Source organism: Octopus bimaculoides, chromosome 7, assembly GCF_046866305.1.
Source record: "Octopus bimaculoides isolate indiv1 chromosome 7, ASM4686630v1, whole genome shotgun sequence".
In the NCBI taxonomy this organism is placed as follows: Eukaryota; Metazoa; Mollusca; class Cephalopoda; order Octopoda; family Octopodidae; genus Octopus; species Octopus bimaculoides.
In genome coordinates, this window is record NC_142934.1 from 83,118,097 (window position 1) to 83,138,310 (window position 20,214).

The window sequence follows — 20,214 nt, forward strand, 5'->3', positions numbered from 1 at the left end:
CAAACAAATATGTTCCTCTCAATACAATCAACTAAACAAACGAGTTTTGTGTGCAAGCAGATTTGAGAAGGCAACTGGATATCAAAGGCCTTAACCTATCAATACATGCAATTAAGATTACCATGCAGGAATAGACAGATAATGAAAATGCATAATAGATGGTTGATGAAACAGTACCATAGATTGGTGGAGGCAAACGAACATGACAGGGTTTCTGTGTTAGTGTAGCAAATATATAATGTGGCTTGGATGTGATATCGACATGTGTAGTCAGGCATTGTAGTACTCACTCAATGTAATCTGGCATGGGGAAAATATTTAAAATATCAGTTGTGGTGTTTGCATGTATGTGCATGTGCACATTTACACACACACACACACACACACTAAAGATAAGCCAAGAGGCCCAATATGGTACCAAAGGCTATGCACATGGTAGATCAGTTCAACACTCACTTCCTATATCTGACATGATCTTCCTAACTTCTGACTGGCTAGAATGCAGAGTCTGTGTGCTGTATATTGACTTGTAGCATTTGTTCCTGTCAGTGAAGCCACATGGCTTTGTGGTTAGGGTATTCAACTCATGATTTTAAAGTTATGAATTTGATTCCTGGTGGTGTATTGTGTCCTTAAGCAAGGCACTTTCTCTCACATTGCTCCAGTCCACTCAGCTGGCAAAAATGAGTAGTACCTGCATTTCAAAGGACCAGCCTTGTCACATTCTGTGTCACAGTGAATCTTCCTGAGAACTATGTTAAGGGTATGTGTACTTGTGGAGTGCACAGCTCCTTGCATGTTAATTTCACAAGCAGGTCCCATTTCATTGATAGAATCAACTGAAATATTCATTGTTGTAAATGACAGAATGCCAGTTTTTTATGTTCATATCACTGGGTTTTATGCTCACATTATTGATGTCTGCTAATCTCATGAAACACGTGTTTATTATATAAAACATTAATACTGACTTCATTTTCTGTGTTCCTTTTACACACACACGCACACACACACACACACACACACACACACCCACACACACACACACACACACACACACACACATACACACACACATATACACACACATATACACAAACAAATACATATATGCATATATATACATATACATATACATCATCGTCATCGTTTAATGTTTACTTTCCATGCTGGCATGGGTTGAACGGTTTGATTGAGAACTGGCAAGCCAGAAGGCTGCACCAGGCTCCGGTCTGACCTGGCAAAGTTTCTACAGTTGGATGCCCTTTCTAACACCAACCACTCCGAGAGTGTAGTGGGTGATTTTTATGTGCCACCAGCATGAGCACCAGTCAGGCAGTATTGGTATCGACCATGCTTGAATGGTACTTTTTATGTGCCACCAGCATGGGAGCCAGTCAAGTAGCATGGGCATCATCCACGCTTGAATAATGCTTTTTACGTGCCACCAGCACAGGTGCCAGTCAGGTGGTACTGGCATAGGCCACAACAACAACTTCACTTGACTCAACAGGTCTTCGCATGAATAATTTACTGCCTGATGATTGAAGGGTATTCTTAAATGGGCCAGTTATGCTGCACTGGCAAAGGCCCTGGTTACAGTCTCACTTGGCTTGCTGGGTCTTCTCAAGCACAGCATATTCCAAAAGGTCTCGGTCACTCATCATCACCTCCGTGAGACCCAATATTTGAAGGTCGTGTTTCACCACCTTAACCTAGGTCTTCCTGGGTCTACCTCTTCCACAGATTCCCTCTACTGCTAGGGTGTGACACTTTTTCACACAACTGTCTTTATTCATACTCAACACATGACCATACCAGCGCAGTCATCTCTCTTGCCCACCACATCTGATACTTCCTATGTTCTACTTTTCTCTCAGGGCATTTACACTCTGTTGTGTATGCACATTGACATTATACATCCAGTGGAGCATACTAGCTTAATTTCTTGCAAGCTTACACATGTCCTCAACAGTCACAGCCCATGTTTCACTACCATGTAGCATGGCTGTTGGTACACATGCATCATACAGTCTACCTTTTACTTAAATCAGAGGCCCTTTGTCACTAGCAGAGGTAGGAGCCCTCTGAACTTTACACAGCCTATTCTTATTCTAGCAGCTATGTTGACTTGGTCACCTAGGTAATGGAAGCTATCAACTACTTCTAGTTTTTTCCCCTGGAATGTGACAGAAGCTGTTTGCTGCACATTTTCAGTGTTTATTGCCCCTGAGAATTTACCACACAAAAAGCATCTTCCCAGTTAGCCTTCCTTTGATATTGTTGCCCCTCTTATATGTCCGTAGCTTACACTGGGTACATCTTATGGAGTTTCTAACTACGCCTTTTCTACAGATCGAGCAGGGCCATCTACCTGAAGGTATTTGTGATTTGTCTACCTTCCTACTTATTAAGACTTTGGTTTTTGCTAGATTGACTCTAAGGCCCTTTGATTCTAATCCTTGCTTCCACACCTGAAACTTCTCCTCCAGTTCTGATAGTGACTCAGCTATTAGGGCAAGGTCATCAGCATAGAGAAGCTCCCAGGGGCATCCTGTCTTGAATTCCTATGTTATTGCCTGGAGGACTATGATGAATAAGAGGGGGATAAGGAGTGATCCTTGGTAGACCCCTACCCAGAATTCTTCACTGTACTCATTGCCAACCCTCACCTTACTGACAGCATCCCTGTACATGGCTTGTACAGCTCTCGCTAACCACTCATCTATCCCTAGTTTCTGCATTGACCATCAGATAAGACATTGGAGGACTCTGTCAAAGGCTTTCACTCTGTCAACAAAAGCCAGGTACAGAGGTTTATCTTTGGCTAGGTATTTCTCCTGCAGCTGTCTTACTAGAAATATAGCAACAGTGGTGCTTTTCCCTGGCACTAACCTAAACTGTACCTCATCTAAACTAACTCTCTCCCTAATTAGTTGAGCTATGACTATCCATGACTTTCATTACCTGATACTACAACTTGATACCTCTGTAAGTATTTGTATCTAATGCATCACAAGTGTTTGATCGGCCTGAGGCTATGATAGAAGATACCTGCTTAATGGGTTAAAGTGCCATGCAGTGGGACTGAACCCAGAACTATGCAGTTTTGAAGCAAGCTTCTTAACACACAACCATGCCTACACACACACACACATACACACACACACGCGCGCGCATATATCATGGCTGAGTTGTTAAGAAGTCCACTTCAAAATTGTGGCAGCTGAGTTCAATCTTGTTACATCATTGAGGTCAAATGTCATATACCATTGACCCACCAAGTCGACAGAACCCATGTAGTAAAATTGGAGAGATAGAAAATGTGCGAATAACTGTTGGGTGGACACAGTGCATTCAAATTCAAAGTGGCAGCTTTAGCAGCTACTGCCTGATGATTATGTTAAGTACACAAGTGTCTGTGGAATTCTCAGTCAATTACATGATAATTCAATAACGAAGCAGTTCATTAAACAACTAGAATACTTATCCTTAAAACCAGTAGAGGATTCATTAAGCTTTGTATGTATGTGTGTGTTTGTGTGTGAGCATACAGAATGAAAGACACTGCTGTCTGTGTTAATGTAGCAATAATATGTGTGTAGATAGGAACAAAATTCACTGTCTCAGTAAAAGGAAGCATACAGCTGGGGCTACTAAGTCATTTGATTGTGATGTAATTCATTTCATGCACATGAGATATAATGGATTAAAACTGACATCCTGATTATTAGGAACTAGAGAAAATACATTAGCATGTGATTTCTTGTTTGATCCTACTGCGTAGTGCCTTGATTAAGTGGCTATCAATACTTCTTAAGTGAATTTGGTACATTGAGATTTCAGAAAGCTCATCATATACATTGTGTGTATATCACCATCATCATTGCCATTGTTTAATGTCTGCTTTCCATGCTGGTATAGGTTAGACGGTTTGACTGAGAACTGGTACACCAAGAATCTGCACCAAGCTCCAGTCTGGTTTGGCAAGGTTCCTACAGCTGGACGCTCTTCCTTATGCCAACCACTCCAAGAGTGGAGTGTAGGGGGTGCATTTTACATACCACCAGCATGGGTTCCAGTCAGGCAGCACTGGCATCAGCCACGACTATGATTTCATTCAGTTTAACAGGTCTTCACAAGCATAGCATATCACCCAACGATTGAAGGGTGCTTTTAAACAGGCCAGTTATGCAATACTGGCATTCACTGATCTCACTTGGCTTAATGGATCTTCTCAAGTATAGCATTTCTTCAAAGGTCTCAGTCATTTGTCATTGCCTCTGTGAGGCCCAACGTTTGAAAGTCATGCCTTTACCATCTCATCTCATGTCTACCTCTTCAACAGGTTCCCTCCACTGTTAGGGTGTGACATTTCTTCACACTGCTGTCCTCATCCATATGCATCACATGACTATACCAACCCAGTCGTCTCTCTTGCACACCACATCTGATGCTTCTTATGTCCAACCTTTCTCTCAGGATGCTTACACTCTGTCATTCAGGCACACTGACATTACACATTCAGTGGAGCATACCAGCTTTATTTGTTACAAGCCTAAGCATGTCCTTAGCAGTCACAGCCCATGTTTCACTGCTGTGTAGCATGACTGTTAGCACACATGTGTCATAGTCTACCTTTCACTCTGAGCGAGAGGCCCTTTGTTACCAGCAGGAGTAGGAGCTCTCTGAACTTTGCCCAGCCTATTCTTATTCTAGCAGCTACACTCTCAGAGCATCCACTCCTGCTACTGAGTTGCCACCTAGGTAATGGAAGCTATCAACTACTTCTAGATTTTCCCCCTGGCATGTGATAGAATCTGTTTTCTGTACATTTTTGGTGTTTATTGCACCTGTGCATCTTCCACACACAAAAAATATCCTTTCAGTTAACCTTCCTTTGATATTGATGTGCCTTGTGTCCATAGTTTACACCAGGTAAATCTTATGGAGTTTCTACCTACGTTTTTTCTAGATTGAGCAAGGCTATCTACCTGAAGGGATTTGTGATTTGTCCACCTTCCGAAGACTTTAGATTTTGCTAAGTTAACTCTAAGGCCTGTTGATTCTAGACCACACATGTATGTGTGTGTGTGTATGGTGTATACACACACACATACATATATATGTATAAATGATACGGTATATTATGTTACAGCCCTCTGCAGATTGTATAGATCCCTTGTGGTGGGAGCATGCAACTGTGGAAGTTAATCAAGACTATACATAAGAGCCAAAACCTGAATGGTAAAATTGTTGCACATTGAGCATATCCATTCCTATTATACATACATACATACATACATACATATATATATCATCATCATCATCATCATTGTTTAACGTCCACTTTCTATGCTGGCATGGTTTTACTGAGGATTGGCAAGCCAGGAGGCTGCACTAGGCTCCAATCTGATCTGGCAAGGTTTCTACAGCTGGATGCCCTTTCTAACACCAATTGCTTCAAGATATATATATTTATAGTGATTTGCGACTCCATAAGTTAGAAAAAATAAGCACTCATATACTTGTTGATTGAGTGGATATATTAATCAAAGAATATATATCCATTACAGTTGATCTTACAATAAAGATTGTCCTTCAATGAACCAGACAGATGGAAGTAGGAGCGCACCAGATCCTGGCCGTATGGTGGATGGGGAACCACTGATCTGGTCAACTGCATCATTGGTTGCCAAAAATGAGTCTGGCAATGCATAGACATGGTGAACGTGGATAGTCTTCAGAGTTTTGTTCAAGCTCTCTCGCGTAATGACTTTTCTAAGCATTTTTAGCATTTCAATATACTGTTCACTGTTAATAATACAGCTACATTTTGGAAAATGAAGGATAATGATGCCCTTATCATCATGACTTGTTGTGCCAATCACTATCACTTGAACTTCTTAGGCCTTGATGGAGAGGTGTTATGCCATTTTATAGACTGAGCTTTATTTTTTAGCTCTTCAAAATATGCCCTGATTAAGTTCACTGATTTCAAATACTTCAAGTAGATCAGAAAAGACTTCCACCTTTCTCTCCTTCAAAACAAGTATCAACTATCAAGGTTCTTAAGTTGATGTCTGCTCTAAGTGAGGATTAATAGATATGTGATGAACATTTCAACTGCTTCACTAAGTCAGCTCTTATCACCCAGTCATGTACAATGGAAAGCAAGCCATTGGGGAAGTTCTTTGAGCCACCACCTCTCATTGACAAAAACAGTTTTCCTGGCTGTTTTGTGCACATCTATACACACACATATACACACACGTGTGTGCACGTGCACTTCGTTGCATCTTGCAATTCTCAAAGTGTAATTTTTTCCCAGACATATAATGCTGACTTTTATAGAAAAGAAGTTTCGAAAATTTTTAATGAAGTCCAATGTGTTACTGGAAATGTTTATTGGTGAAAAATAACCCTTTAGACAATAAAACACTCACACTAAAGACTGAGTATCTGTTGCAAATACAGTTGAATAAGCTGAATAGAAATTACATTATGTAAATTAAGGTCAAATTCTGAGGAGCTTGAAACATAAGAATCTTTATGAATTAGATGTAATTATATTACAGTTTTTCAAAATTTTGTTGCAGTAGAATTCATGAGATAAAATTTTCAACTCTTTCATTTGAACTTGTCTGAAATAACAGGCCACATAGAATTGAGGAGCAATAGTAATGCAGTCCTTGCCAACTCATGTCAGTGTAAAAAGCAGATAATGATGATGGTGATGGTGATGATGATGATGATGATAATGATGATGATGATGATGACAATGACAACAACCATGCCTATGTTTATGGAGATGACTGTGAGGAAGGATAATGACTTAATAAACTAATAGTGTTTTCTTTATTTTTGAAATGTAGTTGCCTATATTGGTATTACATTTTTTAACATACTTTACACAAAGAATCAATCAGAATAGCAATTTGGTTCAAAGAATTTTAAAAATGAAAATTTATGATTATTGATTGATTTACACTTAATTGGTATAGTGATCAATGTTTAGGCAAGGTTAAGATCTAGAATCAGATTAGTTTGAAAGTCAGGTTCCCACTGACAAAACAACATTAGAAATCTAATTCAATAAATTACTTATTAACAATTGCCACAAGCACAAACTTGCAAATGTGATGAAAGTTTAATTGCAAGTTTATTTTCTCGAGCCTTAAAATTAGATTTTTAATTTATAGTTTGATTATTTCTTGCTGTAATCTTTATGTTGTCTGAAAAATTATAATTCTGAACTAGTTGTATACAGCTTGAACAAGAAAATACCTCAGCTAGAAAATTAATCTAATTAAAGTATTATAAATACACTAGATATCATACTACATCCTCATCAGTGATCTTTACTCCTCTCTTCTGCAACTATTTAAAAGCTAACAACAATTGGTTCCTATATGTAGGTTGAGAAAATTCTATCAAATTATATATTTAGAATTTAGGGTTTATATAATTATAAATTGCAATTTTGCTTTTTTTAAAGGATTCACAAATTAATCATAACAAACTGCATTGCTAAAATGTTAATGTAACCAACATTTTCTATCTTATCTCTCATAACTTATTCTCTTTTATGAAATTTTATTTTCTTTATACCATTATCATCAAAGTGTTAATGTCCATTTTGTCATAAGTTGGATAATACAGTATAACACCAATTATCTTTGTCTTTCATCTTCCCTTCTGTGAAGCCTAGCATTCTGTTTATCTGAACTCCAACTTCTAACATCTTACTCAAACTTTCTCTTTCACAGGAATCATCTTCTGAAAGTATGTGACGCTTTTTCTTTCAGCATTCATTGTTCATTCATGCCAGTGCCCTTTGACTGGCTCCTGTACTGGTGGCACATAAAAAGCACCATGTGAACATGTCGATGCCAGCACCCCCTAACTGGCTCCCATGCTGGTGTCATGTAAAAAGCACCATCCAAACACCGTCGATGCCAGTAACCCCTGACATGCTCCCATGCTGGTGGCATGTAAAATGCATCCACTACACTCTCAGAGTGGTTGGCATTAGGAAGAGCATCCAGCTGTAGAAACATTGCCAGATCAGATTGGAGCCTGATGCAGCCTACTGGCTTGCCCATCCTCTGTCAAACCCTCTGACCCATGCTAGCATGGAAAGGAGACGTTAAACGACGATGGTGATGATGATGATGATGATGATGATGATGATACACATGTCATATCAACATAGTCAGCTCCCCTGCTTTCATGGGATGATATCTAGCTCCTCTCCCAGTTTTTGTGTTCTGATTCTCATGTTTGTTAATAATACACTCACAGTACATTGCATTTGTCTTATTTCTCTCTAGCCTTCACAAACCTCCTGCATTCACTACTCCATCTCATTACCATAGAGAATTACAGTTCTTAGGTATACTTCATTCAACCTGCCTTCTACATTGAGAGAAACTCTTTGTTGCCAATAGAGGCAATATTTCCCTGAATTTCTTCCACCCTGTACTTATCCTTGAAGCTCTACCTTTCCTATATCCTTCCTTAGTATTAATTATCAGATCACTGAGACAATAAATTATTATCTGAGTCACCTGAGCAAGTTAGAAATTTTATTTCATTGAAACGTCTTGCAATTAATTATTCCAGTACTTCTCAAAGACCTGGGGGCCATGCTACAATTTTTATGTACCCTGGATCCCAACCACATGGTTCTAGGTTCAGTCCTACTGTGTGACACTTTGGGCATGTGTCTTCTACTATAGCCTCGGGCTGACCAAAGCCTTGTGGGTAGATTTGTTGATGGAAATTGAAAGAAGCCGTCGTATATATGCATATATGTATATATTTGTGTATCTGTATTTGTCCTCCCCATCACTTGACAACCAATGTTGGTGTGTTTATGTCCTCGTAACTTAGTGGTTTGGCAAAAGAGACCAATAGGATAAGTAATAGGCTTACAAAGAATAAGTCCTGGGATTGATTTGTTTGACTAAATGCCGTGCTCCAGCATGGCCACAGTCAAATGCCTGAAACAAGTAAACAAACAAATCAATTGCACTCAATAGACATTCAGTTCCTACTAACTTCTGTCTTTCATATTGAGCAGAATCACTTGCCAAATGGCATTGGAATTTCATAGTTGCTTCTTACTAACTGGCACTTTGCTGATCTTTAAGCTTTTAGATGCTAGACTCTGTTTCAAGGTTTGAAATATTTGAATGATGTTGCTTTGCGATCTCATGTATAAAGGTTTCTAAGTGCAACATGTTCTGAACATATATGTCCTAGTCTCAAAAACTGTCAGGTTTCCAAGGGTTGAAAACAGTTTTGGTGCTCACTTAACTCTACATTACATTTCTCCCTGAACTCCCTCCAAGTTTAAAATTTACTTATAGAACTATTATGCATAGCATGTATGGCTCTAGCATGTCATTAAGCTACATTCAACTTCCTTAGCATCCACCAAGCAGCAGAGTGGAAAACCTTATCAATGCTCTCTTTCATATGAACAAACAAAAACTAGAACAGTTTCTTCTTAGCTAAGGATTTTACTTGCAGTTGTGTCAACATAGATATGGCATCCATAGTTCTGTGAAATGGCATGATTGCCGAATTAAATAATAGGGATTTGAATCATCCCTTGTCAACCATAGGTCATTTCAAGGACTATACTGTCACACATACATGCATATATGCTCACACATATATATGTTTATATATAGATGCATACATATGGGTACTTACACTTGTATATGCACTTGTATATGCACACAGATATACACACATGTCTTCATATTCCTAAATGCATTCACTTGCATAATTAGAAAATAAAATAATCTACAGAAAGTACCTCAAATGCATCAATGGCATAAATTTGTACAAATAGGTTAAGGAGTGATGTATTGAATGTCCTCTACAAAAATATTCTCAATTGAATTTCCCCTCTTAACCGGAAAACGAAAACAAAAATCAAGTACTTTATGTCAACAATTCCCAAAGAAAAGAGGTGGAGACTTCAAGAAATTAGAATTACTCAGACATAATTTACATGGCTAAGACACAGTCTGATCTTTATCTGCAGGTGAGGGACAACCACAGATGTTTCAGTATATTTGAACTTATCATCTTTTCATAATAATACTATTGGCCTATTTTGATTATTTCTCTTATCTCATTAAATATTTTGATTATACGTACTTACAAAAATTTATCTTTATCATTTTCTTTGTACATAAAATTTTCACCAACTCATCCAAAGTAAGCTTGTGTAGACTTTATTATACAGATGAGTTTTAAGAGACTGAAACATGCCCATATTTTCTCTTGCCAGCAAACAAAAATAAAACTTTACCCCTAGACATATACTCTTTTACTTATTTCAGTCATTTGACTGTTGCCATGCTGGAGCACCACCTTTAGTCGAGCAAATCGATCCCAGGACTTATTTTTTGTAAGCCTAGTACTTATTCTATTGGTCTCTTTTTGCCAAACCACTAAGTTACGGAGACGTAAACACACCAGCATTGGTTGTCAAGTGAAGTTGGGGGGACAAACACAGACACACAAATATATACACACATACATACATATATATATATATATATATATATATATATATATATATATATACGATGGGCTTCTTTCAGTTTCCGTCTACCAAATCTACTCACAAGGCTTTGGTCGGCCCAAGGCTATAGTAGCAGACACTTGCCCAAGGTGCCATGTAGTGGGACTGAACCTGGAACCATGTGGTTGGTAAGCAAGCTACTTACCACACAGTAACTCCTACACCTACCTATAAATTAACTTTGAATTGAAATACTTCTAATTTCTCAAAATACTCAACTTTTTCCTTTGGGGTTCACAAGGAATTTCCATGAGAATTTTGCTTGCATTTTCAAGCACAGTTATGATCTTTTAAGTATTTTTTTTTTGTATATGACATCCAATATATAGCACCTTACTTTATTTACTTACATACACACACACACGTGCACACACACACAAAACTTAAAATCTGCATTTGTTTCCTTATGTGTGTACAGACTAAAGTAGCTATTCAAACCCTTGATAACCAGCTAACAAGAATATCATTTATCCAGCCATGTAATCCAATAGCAACCAGCAACAATAACATGCAGACACCTACATAACTGAATCCATCCATATAACATCTGTAGCTCACTATATTCATACATGTTTCAATACTTACATCCCACAGTGTAGATCCCAGTCACTGCATACCATTAATTATAATACCAACTGCCAAATTCCTATTTTCTACATTGTATTAACATCACAAATATCTTACCCTAAACAAATCTTCATCTGCCATGGTTATATACTACTATATACTCAAACTACTTTCTCTCTCTTTCCTTCTCTTTCTTTCTTTGGATGCCATGTCCAGAGTATAAGACATAGGTGATCATATCCTGTCACAGTTCTCTGTTCTTTATTTTCTGTTACAGTTCCACTTCCTGATGTTTATTGCCTCTTTTTTTCCAAATATTTCATCAAGCTTGACATCCACATCATCCGTTTCCTTCCTCTGCTTCTTTTCTCTTTAGTCTTTCCAGTCATCACTAAATTCTTCAGGCCTTCTTTCCTCATCACATGATCAAGAAATCTAGGTTGCTTGGCCCTTATCTCATGAGGCAGTTTCTTATTTACTGCAGCCCAGGCCATCACTTCTTCATTAGACACTTTGTCCATGCTATCCTCACTATTCTCCTTAAGAACCACATTTCACAGCTCTCCAAACACCTTCTCGTTTCTAATGCAGTAGACCATGCCCCATTTCCATACATTAACGCAAGGTAGACTACTATGTTCTCATATTACTAAAGTGTTGACAGAAACACTATTTGAACACAATAATTATTACAATAAGTTTATAATCTAATATGTTAATTGCTACATTTCATATTTATCTATTTATATTCTATGAATTTTATATATTTATTTTCATATATTGATTCACTTATTTTCATATTTATTGCTTCTATGTATTTTTGTTTGTTGATTGTTTTTATATTGATTAATTAATTTATTTATTTTCCTGATTACACATTTAGGCATTCAAGATAATCTTTCTATCATTATAAAATTTCATCATTTTTTAAATGCTAAAATGATTATAAAATGGACAGTTTATCTTGTTTAGTACAAATTTTAACATATTTGTCAATCAGATCTTAAATAGTTGTTAGGGTTAGGGTTAGGGTTAGGATTATTTTAGTATCCAATTAGGAATCTGTAAGTTTATACGTACAAATGTTTGTATGTATGTGTAAGGGTTTCTGTTTGTATTTTTGTATGCATGTATATGTTTGCATGCATGTATATGCACTGACAAGTACGCATACATGTGCACACTTGTGTATGTACATGTGTATACATGTGTTTGTACATGCGTGTGAATGCAAACACACAGCTACTCTACAAGAACTAATTACCAACAAGCTCAAAGGAAAAAACAAGAAATATCAGGCTCAGAATTAGCTGTGAAAATTCCATGGTGATGCAGGTTAATGATACAACCCAATCCTCCCTCTTCACTGGAGACAAGGTTGTGAAAAATATGGACAACATCTAGCAACTTGGCAGTGCAGTCAGTAAGAATGGAAGCATATAAAGTTATTTGAACAACAGTATTGGCCAAGTAAGAGTCATATTCCTGTATACGATCCAAATTCTTACTAAAACAATCATCAGCTGCAATGGAGACTGGAGTTTATAGGACAATTGTTATGTCAACAGATCTGTATAACAGTGAAACATAGAAAATGAAAGAACAATTGGCCAAGAAGACGTACACATTTCACTTACAATGCATAAGGAAGGTCCTCAAAGTTACCCAGAGAAACAGAATTACAAATGAAGACACTCTTTTCCAAGCAAGTCCTCAAGTGCTATAAGTATGTCTACTTATATGTGAGTGCGTGTGTCTATTCACCAGGAGTTGACAAGATCACAGCAAAGCTTCTAAGACATGGAGAACCATAAATTATTTAGATACTGACCTCTGTCTGTCAAAGGATGTGGGAAACAGGACAGTAGCTGAAAGTATTGACCCAACTTTTCAAGAAGAGAAACCTGAGACTTAGTTAAAATTACAGAATGTACAGTCTGATCATTCCCCCAGAAAAATTCTTCTGATGGTTCTCCAATTCTCACAAATAGTCTGAAGTAGAAAGCAGAATAAATCCTCAAAGGAAATCTTGCAGGATTCAGCTAAAAAAATGATTACACCAGTGCAGATATCTCACATCAGACTGTTGGTCAAGAAACATCAACAACAATGTGATATCTACTACAAGCTCGTTGACTTCAGTGAGGGGTTGAGGTGACTGATGAAGGATCTAAGTTCTGTAGAACAGGTCAAAGAGTTCCCCAATAACAACACTGAAGACTTCAGGACAGCAATTGGTGTTTTGTCAGAATTATCTCCTCTCCTCGTCACTTTCCAGTATCATTAAAAAATTCATGCAGAATACACTACATGACTACCACACAACCATATCTATTGAAAGACGACTGCTTTGCAGTCTGTTTTGCCGATGAAGGCAGTGTACCAAAACTTTTGGAACTAACCAGTAGACTGGAAGAGAGTGCCTGGAATAAAAGTCAGTTCAGAAAAGATTCTGATCAATAGCCATAAGCACAATGCAGCAACCAGCCTGAATGGATGTAAACATGTAAAAATGGACAACTTTAACCCTTTAGCATCCAGATTATTCTGTCAAGTGTAATGCTTATTTATTCCCATTGATTTGAATTAGTCATACACTATCTTGTAGCTTTGAGATTTCAATGACATGATTGTTTATTTTTAGGATAATATTGTTTGGTATGTGGGAGAGGCCACATCTGGTCAAGTAAGACCAGGCCTGGTCTCATCTATTCTGATGAAGTTGAACACCATACGGTAAAAGCTCAACCAGTACAAGTCTCTGTGACTTTGATGTTTTTGTATGGCTGTATATGCTGGACACTTACAGCTGTCACAGAACAGAAAGTCAAGGCATCAGAGTGCAAATGCTTCAGAAGGTTGTTACACATCTCATACAAAATGCATAAGACACACAGCTTTGTCAGACAGCAAGATGTTACCTTTACTGTCAAGCTGGAACCACTCCTTACTACAGTGAAATAATAAAAGCTTGCCTTGAAGACATGTATCCTAACATGATCCCTAGTTAAAACCATTCTCCAGAGCACAGTTGTTATAGGCCAAAGTAGGCAAAGAATAACATTATCCGAGGGCATGAAGGTTTGGGCAGACCTCAGTGTGTGATAGAGGATGGGTACCAGTAATTACAGCTGGCTGTCAGAAGCTCTATATTGAATGTTACACCTACAATCAATTGCACCAGTCACAGGAAAAGAAGCAGATATATTTATACACACATGTACATATATGCTCTTTCATTCTCAAATAGATAATAACAGTGCTTCGAGAAAATATGAGATGGTTCATAAATGTACCGATTATTAATAAAATGTATTTCTCTGTAAGAAGAATAACATTTTTATTATTAGTAATGTCATAAAGTACTATATAAGTAATACATACTTGTGTGTGTATGTGTGTGCATATAGAATGTGTATAAGTGAGTGTATGTGTATATATACGTATGTGTGTGTAAGTATGTATATACACACATATATATATGTGTATGTAAGTATATGTATACACACATATACATATGTGTGCATACATACTTACAAATACACACACATATACATATGTACGCATGTGAGTGTATATATAGGTAGACATTTTTAAAACAAAGTTTTTAATACAAATAATTTAGATATAAGATCAATTGTTATATTGATATATGTTCAATTGCTGTGTTCTTTTATTGATACTGGGATATCACTAATGATAAAACCATCCAGTGTCAGAAAAACTAGAGGTCAAGCACACATTATTTCGGATACGCTTATAATCAAAGAAATGTCCCTACCATAGTACGTGTAGTTGGTTAGAAATAAGAATATAAAAATAAAAGATTAGAAGTAAAAGGAATGCGTTAAAAATAGGCAAAGGCTCAGACAAAGCTATGATCAAGAACTTCACTTTACAACTCTATGGTTCTAGGATCAATTTCACTCTACTGCACTCAAGATAAATATATTCAGCTGTAGCCTTCTATTGGTTAGGAGTCTGTTAATGAAGTTCACAGTTTCCATCTTCTAAATTCTTTCACAAGGTATTGGTCAGCACAAGGTTACAGCAGAAGATACTTACCCAAGATGTCATTCTGTAATATAGAACTCAAGATATGGAAGCGAGCTGGCAGAAACATTAGCACTCTGGGTGAAATGCTTAGCGGTGTTTCATCTGTCTTTACGTTCTGAGTTCAAATTCCACCAAGGTCGACTTTGCCTTTCATCCTTTCAGGGTCGATAAATTAAGTACCAGTTGCATCCTGGGATCGATCTAATCAACTGTCCCACCCTTCAAAAATTTCGGGCCTTGTGCCTAGAGTAGAAAAGAATATAGAAGTCAAGATAAGATCACATTGACAAAATAACCTGTTACAACACATCCACATGTGTGTGAGTGGTTGTGTATTATACTTAGACACACAAATACACACACACACACACACACATGCACACTCACTCATATTAACACACACAAACACACATACATACATATATTTTAGGAAGGGTGACCATTGGTTTTGCATCTATAAAATGCTTTATAGATGCAAACCAATGGTCCATAACTTAAAAAAAATATATTACTGCTCTAATGCTTTAGAGTATACTTCTTATTCAGTTATATGAGCAACTGATGATGTATGTATATATATATTGGAATATTTCTTAGAGCATCAGACAAATACAGTACAATATTTTATTATGACATCTTTAAATTTAGAATTCAAACCCCAACTGAGTTAAGTTTTGTTTTTCATTCTACTGAGGGGAATAGCATAAAGGTACCAGTCAAATAATGAAGTGATTTAATCAATTATTCCCTACCCAAATATTTGTTTGATATTAGAAATCCAATATTATGTGTGTGTGTGTGTGTGTGTGTGTGTGTGTGTGTGTGTGTGTGTGTGTGTGTGTGTGTGTGTGTGTGTGTGTGTGTGTGTGTGTGTGTTGAGGCAGCAAGATGGTAGAATTGTTAGCATGCTGGACGAAGTTCTTTGCAACATTTTATATGATTCTACATTCTGAATTCAAATCTTGTTGAGGCTGGCTTTACTCTTCATCCTTTTGGAGTCAATAAAATAAGTACCAGGTGGACACTGGGGTCAATGTAATTAGCTTATCCCTTTCCCTAAAGTTACAAGCCTTGTACCAAAATTTGTAACCAATATTACATTTGTGTGTCCACCATCAATATAGTAAGGCTGTTATAGCAGACGTGAAGGTTTGGTTTTATGTATTGTTTGGCAGAGAGAATGTTGTATGGTAAGATTGGTTCCTTAGTATGTGTAGTCGTTGTATTTTGATGTTGAAGGAAATTAAATGAAAAGATATTTGCAAAATCTGTGCTTGTGGATGCAGTGCAAGTAGAGTGTCTAGTTTACATGCTGTGGATGCATGTGTGATTAAGGACAAAAATTTGTTTAATCTATGTTGGTGGAGTGTACAGTCTTAGAAAAGCTATTGAAAGCCAATACTGCACAAATAGAAAAGTATAGGAAAATGTAACTGAAACCCAGACTACACCAGAAGTGATAGTCAGAGAAGGTCTTATTGACATAAACAGTTTCAGAGCAGTCTGACAAGTAACTGTTAATTGAAGAGATAATAAATGGATAGAAACGTCTGATTCAAGAGATAATAATAGGTTGCCCATTGATCTAGTTCTATAGAAATTATATTACTTATCACTGAGGTGGGAAAAGACTTGAGTTAATAAAAGCTTCTTTATGGCTGCCTTCATCACCTTTGAGTTGTTAGAAGTTATTGCAATTGATAGTTGGAAGGGTTAGTGAGGTGAAGGAGAATTAGATGCAAGTTTCTGTAAGTTAAAGTTGATCATAGAGAGATAAAAAGAGAAGAGAATGTTAAGGGTAAAAGCTAGCTCAAAAGTGTCCTGTTTTAGAGTATTTGAGAGAACTCCTTTAGGACCAGAGAACTTATTGTGTCTAGAGTTACTGGAAAATGTTTCAAACTTAGCAACCATATGAATATAGATTCTGAAAAGTTAGTACGAAGATTTTTGAAAGTCAATTGAGATCTTAAAAAGTGACCAGAACATCCATCAGTAACTTGGATGCCAAAAGAACCCAGAGGTTGTGTAATGGACAAACATATTCTCAGATTTCCTGATGTTTATCTTGTAGCTGTTGTGATTGGTAAATAAATGTTTCTCAGTTAGTAACTGTGGGTGGTTTCACTAGATGTTGCTAACAAATGTATTTATATACTCATGTTTGTGTCTGCATATATTTATGTACACTTGTATATTTATACACACATCATATTTCTCAGGAACATACACATGCACAATTGATTTTTATGTTATTTCCATTTTGATTCTTCTATCAATTTACATGCAATCAAATTTACATACAAACAAATTGAATTTTTAAAATGGGGGAATTTGTTTTGAAATATTAGAAAAGAGACATAAAAGTTTAATTTTCATTTTATCATTTTGAAACATTCATTTTTCAGCAGACAATCATGATCTTATTTCATAACCATATTCTTCAATTAGACCTAAACAAGGTATACACATTGTAACACCTCATAGTGATGATTGTGGTTGCTAATGCTTGTTTTTTTCAAATCCTTCGCTAAATATTCTGAAACAAATTTGTTTATATTTTCATATTATTAATGGAGATTTTAGCTTTGATCTTTTATTTCCACATATCATTTCCTTGCTTTTATTTCCTATCACATATAATGAAAATTTCTGTTTTTGATATTATACTTCAGCAGCAAATGTAAACCTTTTAATACTTTCATTTACTTTATTGCTTGTTTAGCTATGTTTGTCTCTTTTAAATTTATAATACAAAATATAAGTCTGAGATAGGAAAGCTAATAAATTCTACACTTGTCTTATTTCAATTTATATTAAATTCATATACTTTTTACTTCCAACTTAATCTTTTGCCTTATAAAATTAACTTAAAAATGGAAGTATTAAAATAATGATATTCAACTTCTAATCAACATTGTAAATCTGTAAGGGAATAATCATTTCTAATCATTTCAATATTACTGACATTTGATTTTTTTTTTTTTTTGTATTACTACTTTGCAGTGTTTATCATCTGAAGTGGAGTCTTTAGCTGTACCTACTCTTAAATGGTTAGGACTTTTCCCAAGTGATATCAAAAGGTAACATTTATCTTCTCTTCCTTTTGACATTATCTCACATTAAATTACCTGAAGAAGTCTGTTTCGACTACATAAACAAATGTGTTCCATAATCACTATTAATCCTCAGTTTATAATGCAATAGTGGAGGAGAATTACAAAGAAAACATTTCTGAATAAGAAATTGCACTTTTTGTGCATCTGTTACAGTTGGGTAATAGTTTGATAGAATGCAATACAACCTATTGCTATAAAACTAATTATACAATATAAGAAAATCTAAAGCAATTTACAAATCGTTAGTAAGAACTGTTGATATGGGAGAAAATAAAAACCTTGTGATGATAAATATATTTGTATATCTTAAACCAACAAAATACAATGAAACTAACTATCATATGCTTGCTCAGATGCAAAGATAGGAAAGCAAGATATCATTAATTCTCTATGGACAAAGAGTATTTTCAATTATTGTTTTAACAAGCAATAACTTTACCCCAGATAACCTTTATGGAGAAGTGGATGAAAATAGGATGGAAGACGTAAACATAAAAGATTTATATGCAAAAATTGTTTCTGACATTACGATACATTTACATTAACCATTAATAATGCGAGATGATGGGAGTTTGCTTGGTATAATAATAAAAAAAAAAAATTCTGTAGCTGTTACTAGGCTAAGCAGAAAAACTTTTAGCCTTAAGTGTTGATGTTTATAACGAGATTCTCAGTCTTATTTAGAAACAAATACCTCATTTGAATATCAAATGTTAGCAGACATACTATTAAAATAAAATTGCATTACTCTAAATCATCATCATTTTCCTAAGTAGCCATTGCAGGCATTTATCTGGTTAGCTTCAGTCTATGAGTTTGATAGTCTTTCATGGAAAGCAAATACCTGTTGTATATCTATTCAACTGAGGTATGCTTGCTTTCAACAAAGAGATATATTAAGACAGTAAAATATTTTATAATAGGTACTATTAACTTGTGACTTGATAATGCAATCCTGGTAACTTACAGACAGAAAAATGGTGATTATTAAAGTTATATAATCTCCCACTGTAGCAAACCACCTTAGGGAAATAAAGATTTATTTTGCTTTTAAGCATCTTCCCATAACTTCATGACAGCAATTTCGTTATTGTAAGAGGACATTTTAATTGTCATAGATAATGATATTGATTTTCCAGTATACACAATAGTGTGGGAGTTGAAGCAGAATTAGAAATGAAAGAACTTTTGAGTTTATTCTGAGCAGTAAGTTCTTTCAACAATTTCTACTGAGGTTTAAATTCCTCTAGCATAAACCACTGATTACTGCACTGATGATGCTAGAGAGGCTGGGTAAAGAAATAAATGAAAATTAAGGAAGTTTGGTTGTGGTATTATTGGAATGGCTGTCGGTGACATTTAGTTAATTAAAAGATCATTGGTGTGTAATATTTCAAGCTTATAAGTTTGAAGCCAAAGAAATAATGTCAGGTTATAACAACAACAAAATGAAAAATAGAAAAAGAGTAACTACTAATAGAGAAGAATTGTGTAGTAAAGCAAGAAATATAATTGATTCTACATAGATTCATATGTTTTTTTTTTGTTTCCTTCTCCTGAAAATGCAAGCTTACCATGGCTAGGATAGCTGTCTTTCTGAAACGCTACTAACATGACATTTATTCAAGGTTTGATGTTATTAAAGACATAATGTGGAAATGAGGTGTGTATCTGTCACTATAGTAGCATTAATATATAAGGATTATCAAAGCTAAGTTGATATTATCAACCAATACATCTCATGCAGAAAACAAAGACAACTGGCATATGTTTATACACAGTATGAAGGCAACATCCACCCCTAGGGGTCAGCCACACTTAAGTGGCAATATACTACACTTTATCGTGCAGTTACTGTTAATACTTCAT

At 35.9% G+C, this 20,214-nt stretch overlaps 1 protein-coding gene across 1 annotated transcript in view; it reads left to right on the forward strand.

Moving 5' to 3' along the window:
* The window catches only part of LOC106872053 (meiotic recombination protein SPO11), a 660,224-nt gene that overhangs the window by 470,558 nt on the left and 169,452 nt on the right, over positions 1-20,214 (forward strand). Inside the window, exon 11 of the mRNA XM_089355583.1 lies at positions 18,233-18,309. Within this exon, the coding sequence (XP_089211709.1) occupies positions 18,233-18,309 (77 nt within the window). The remainder of the gene's footprint in view (positions 1-18,232; positions 18,310-20,214) is intronic.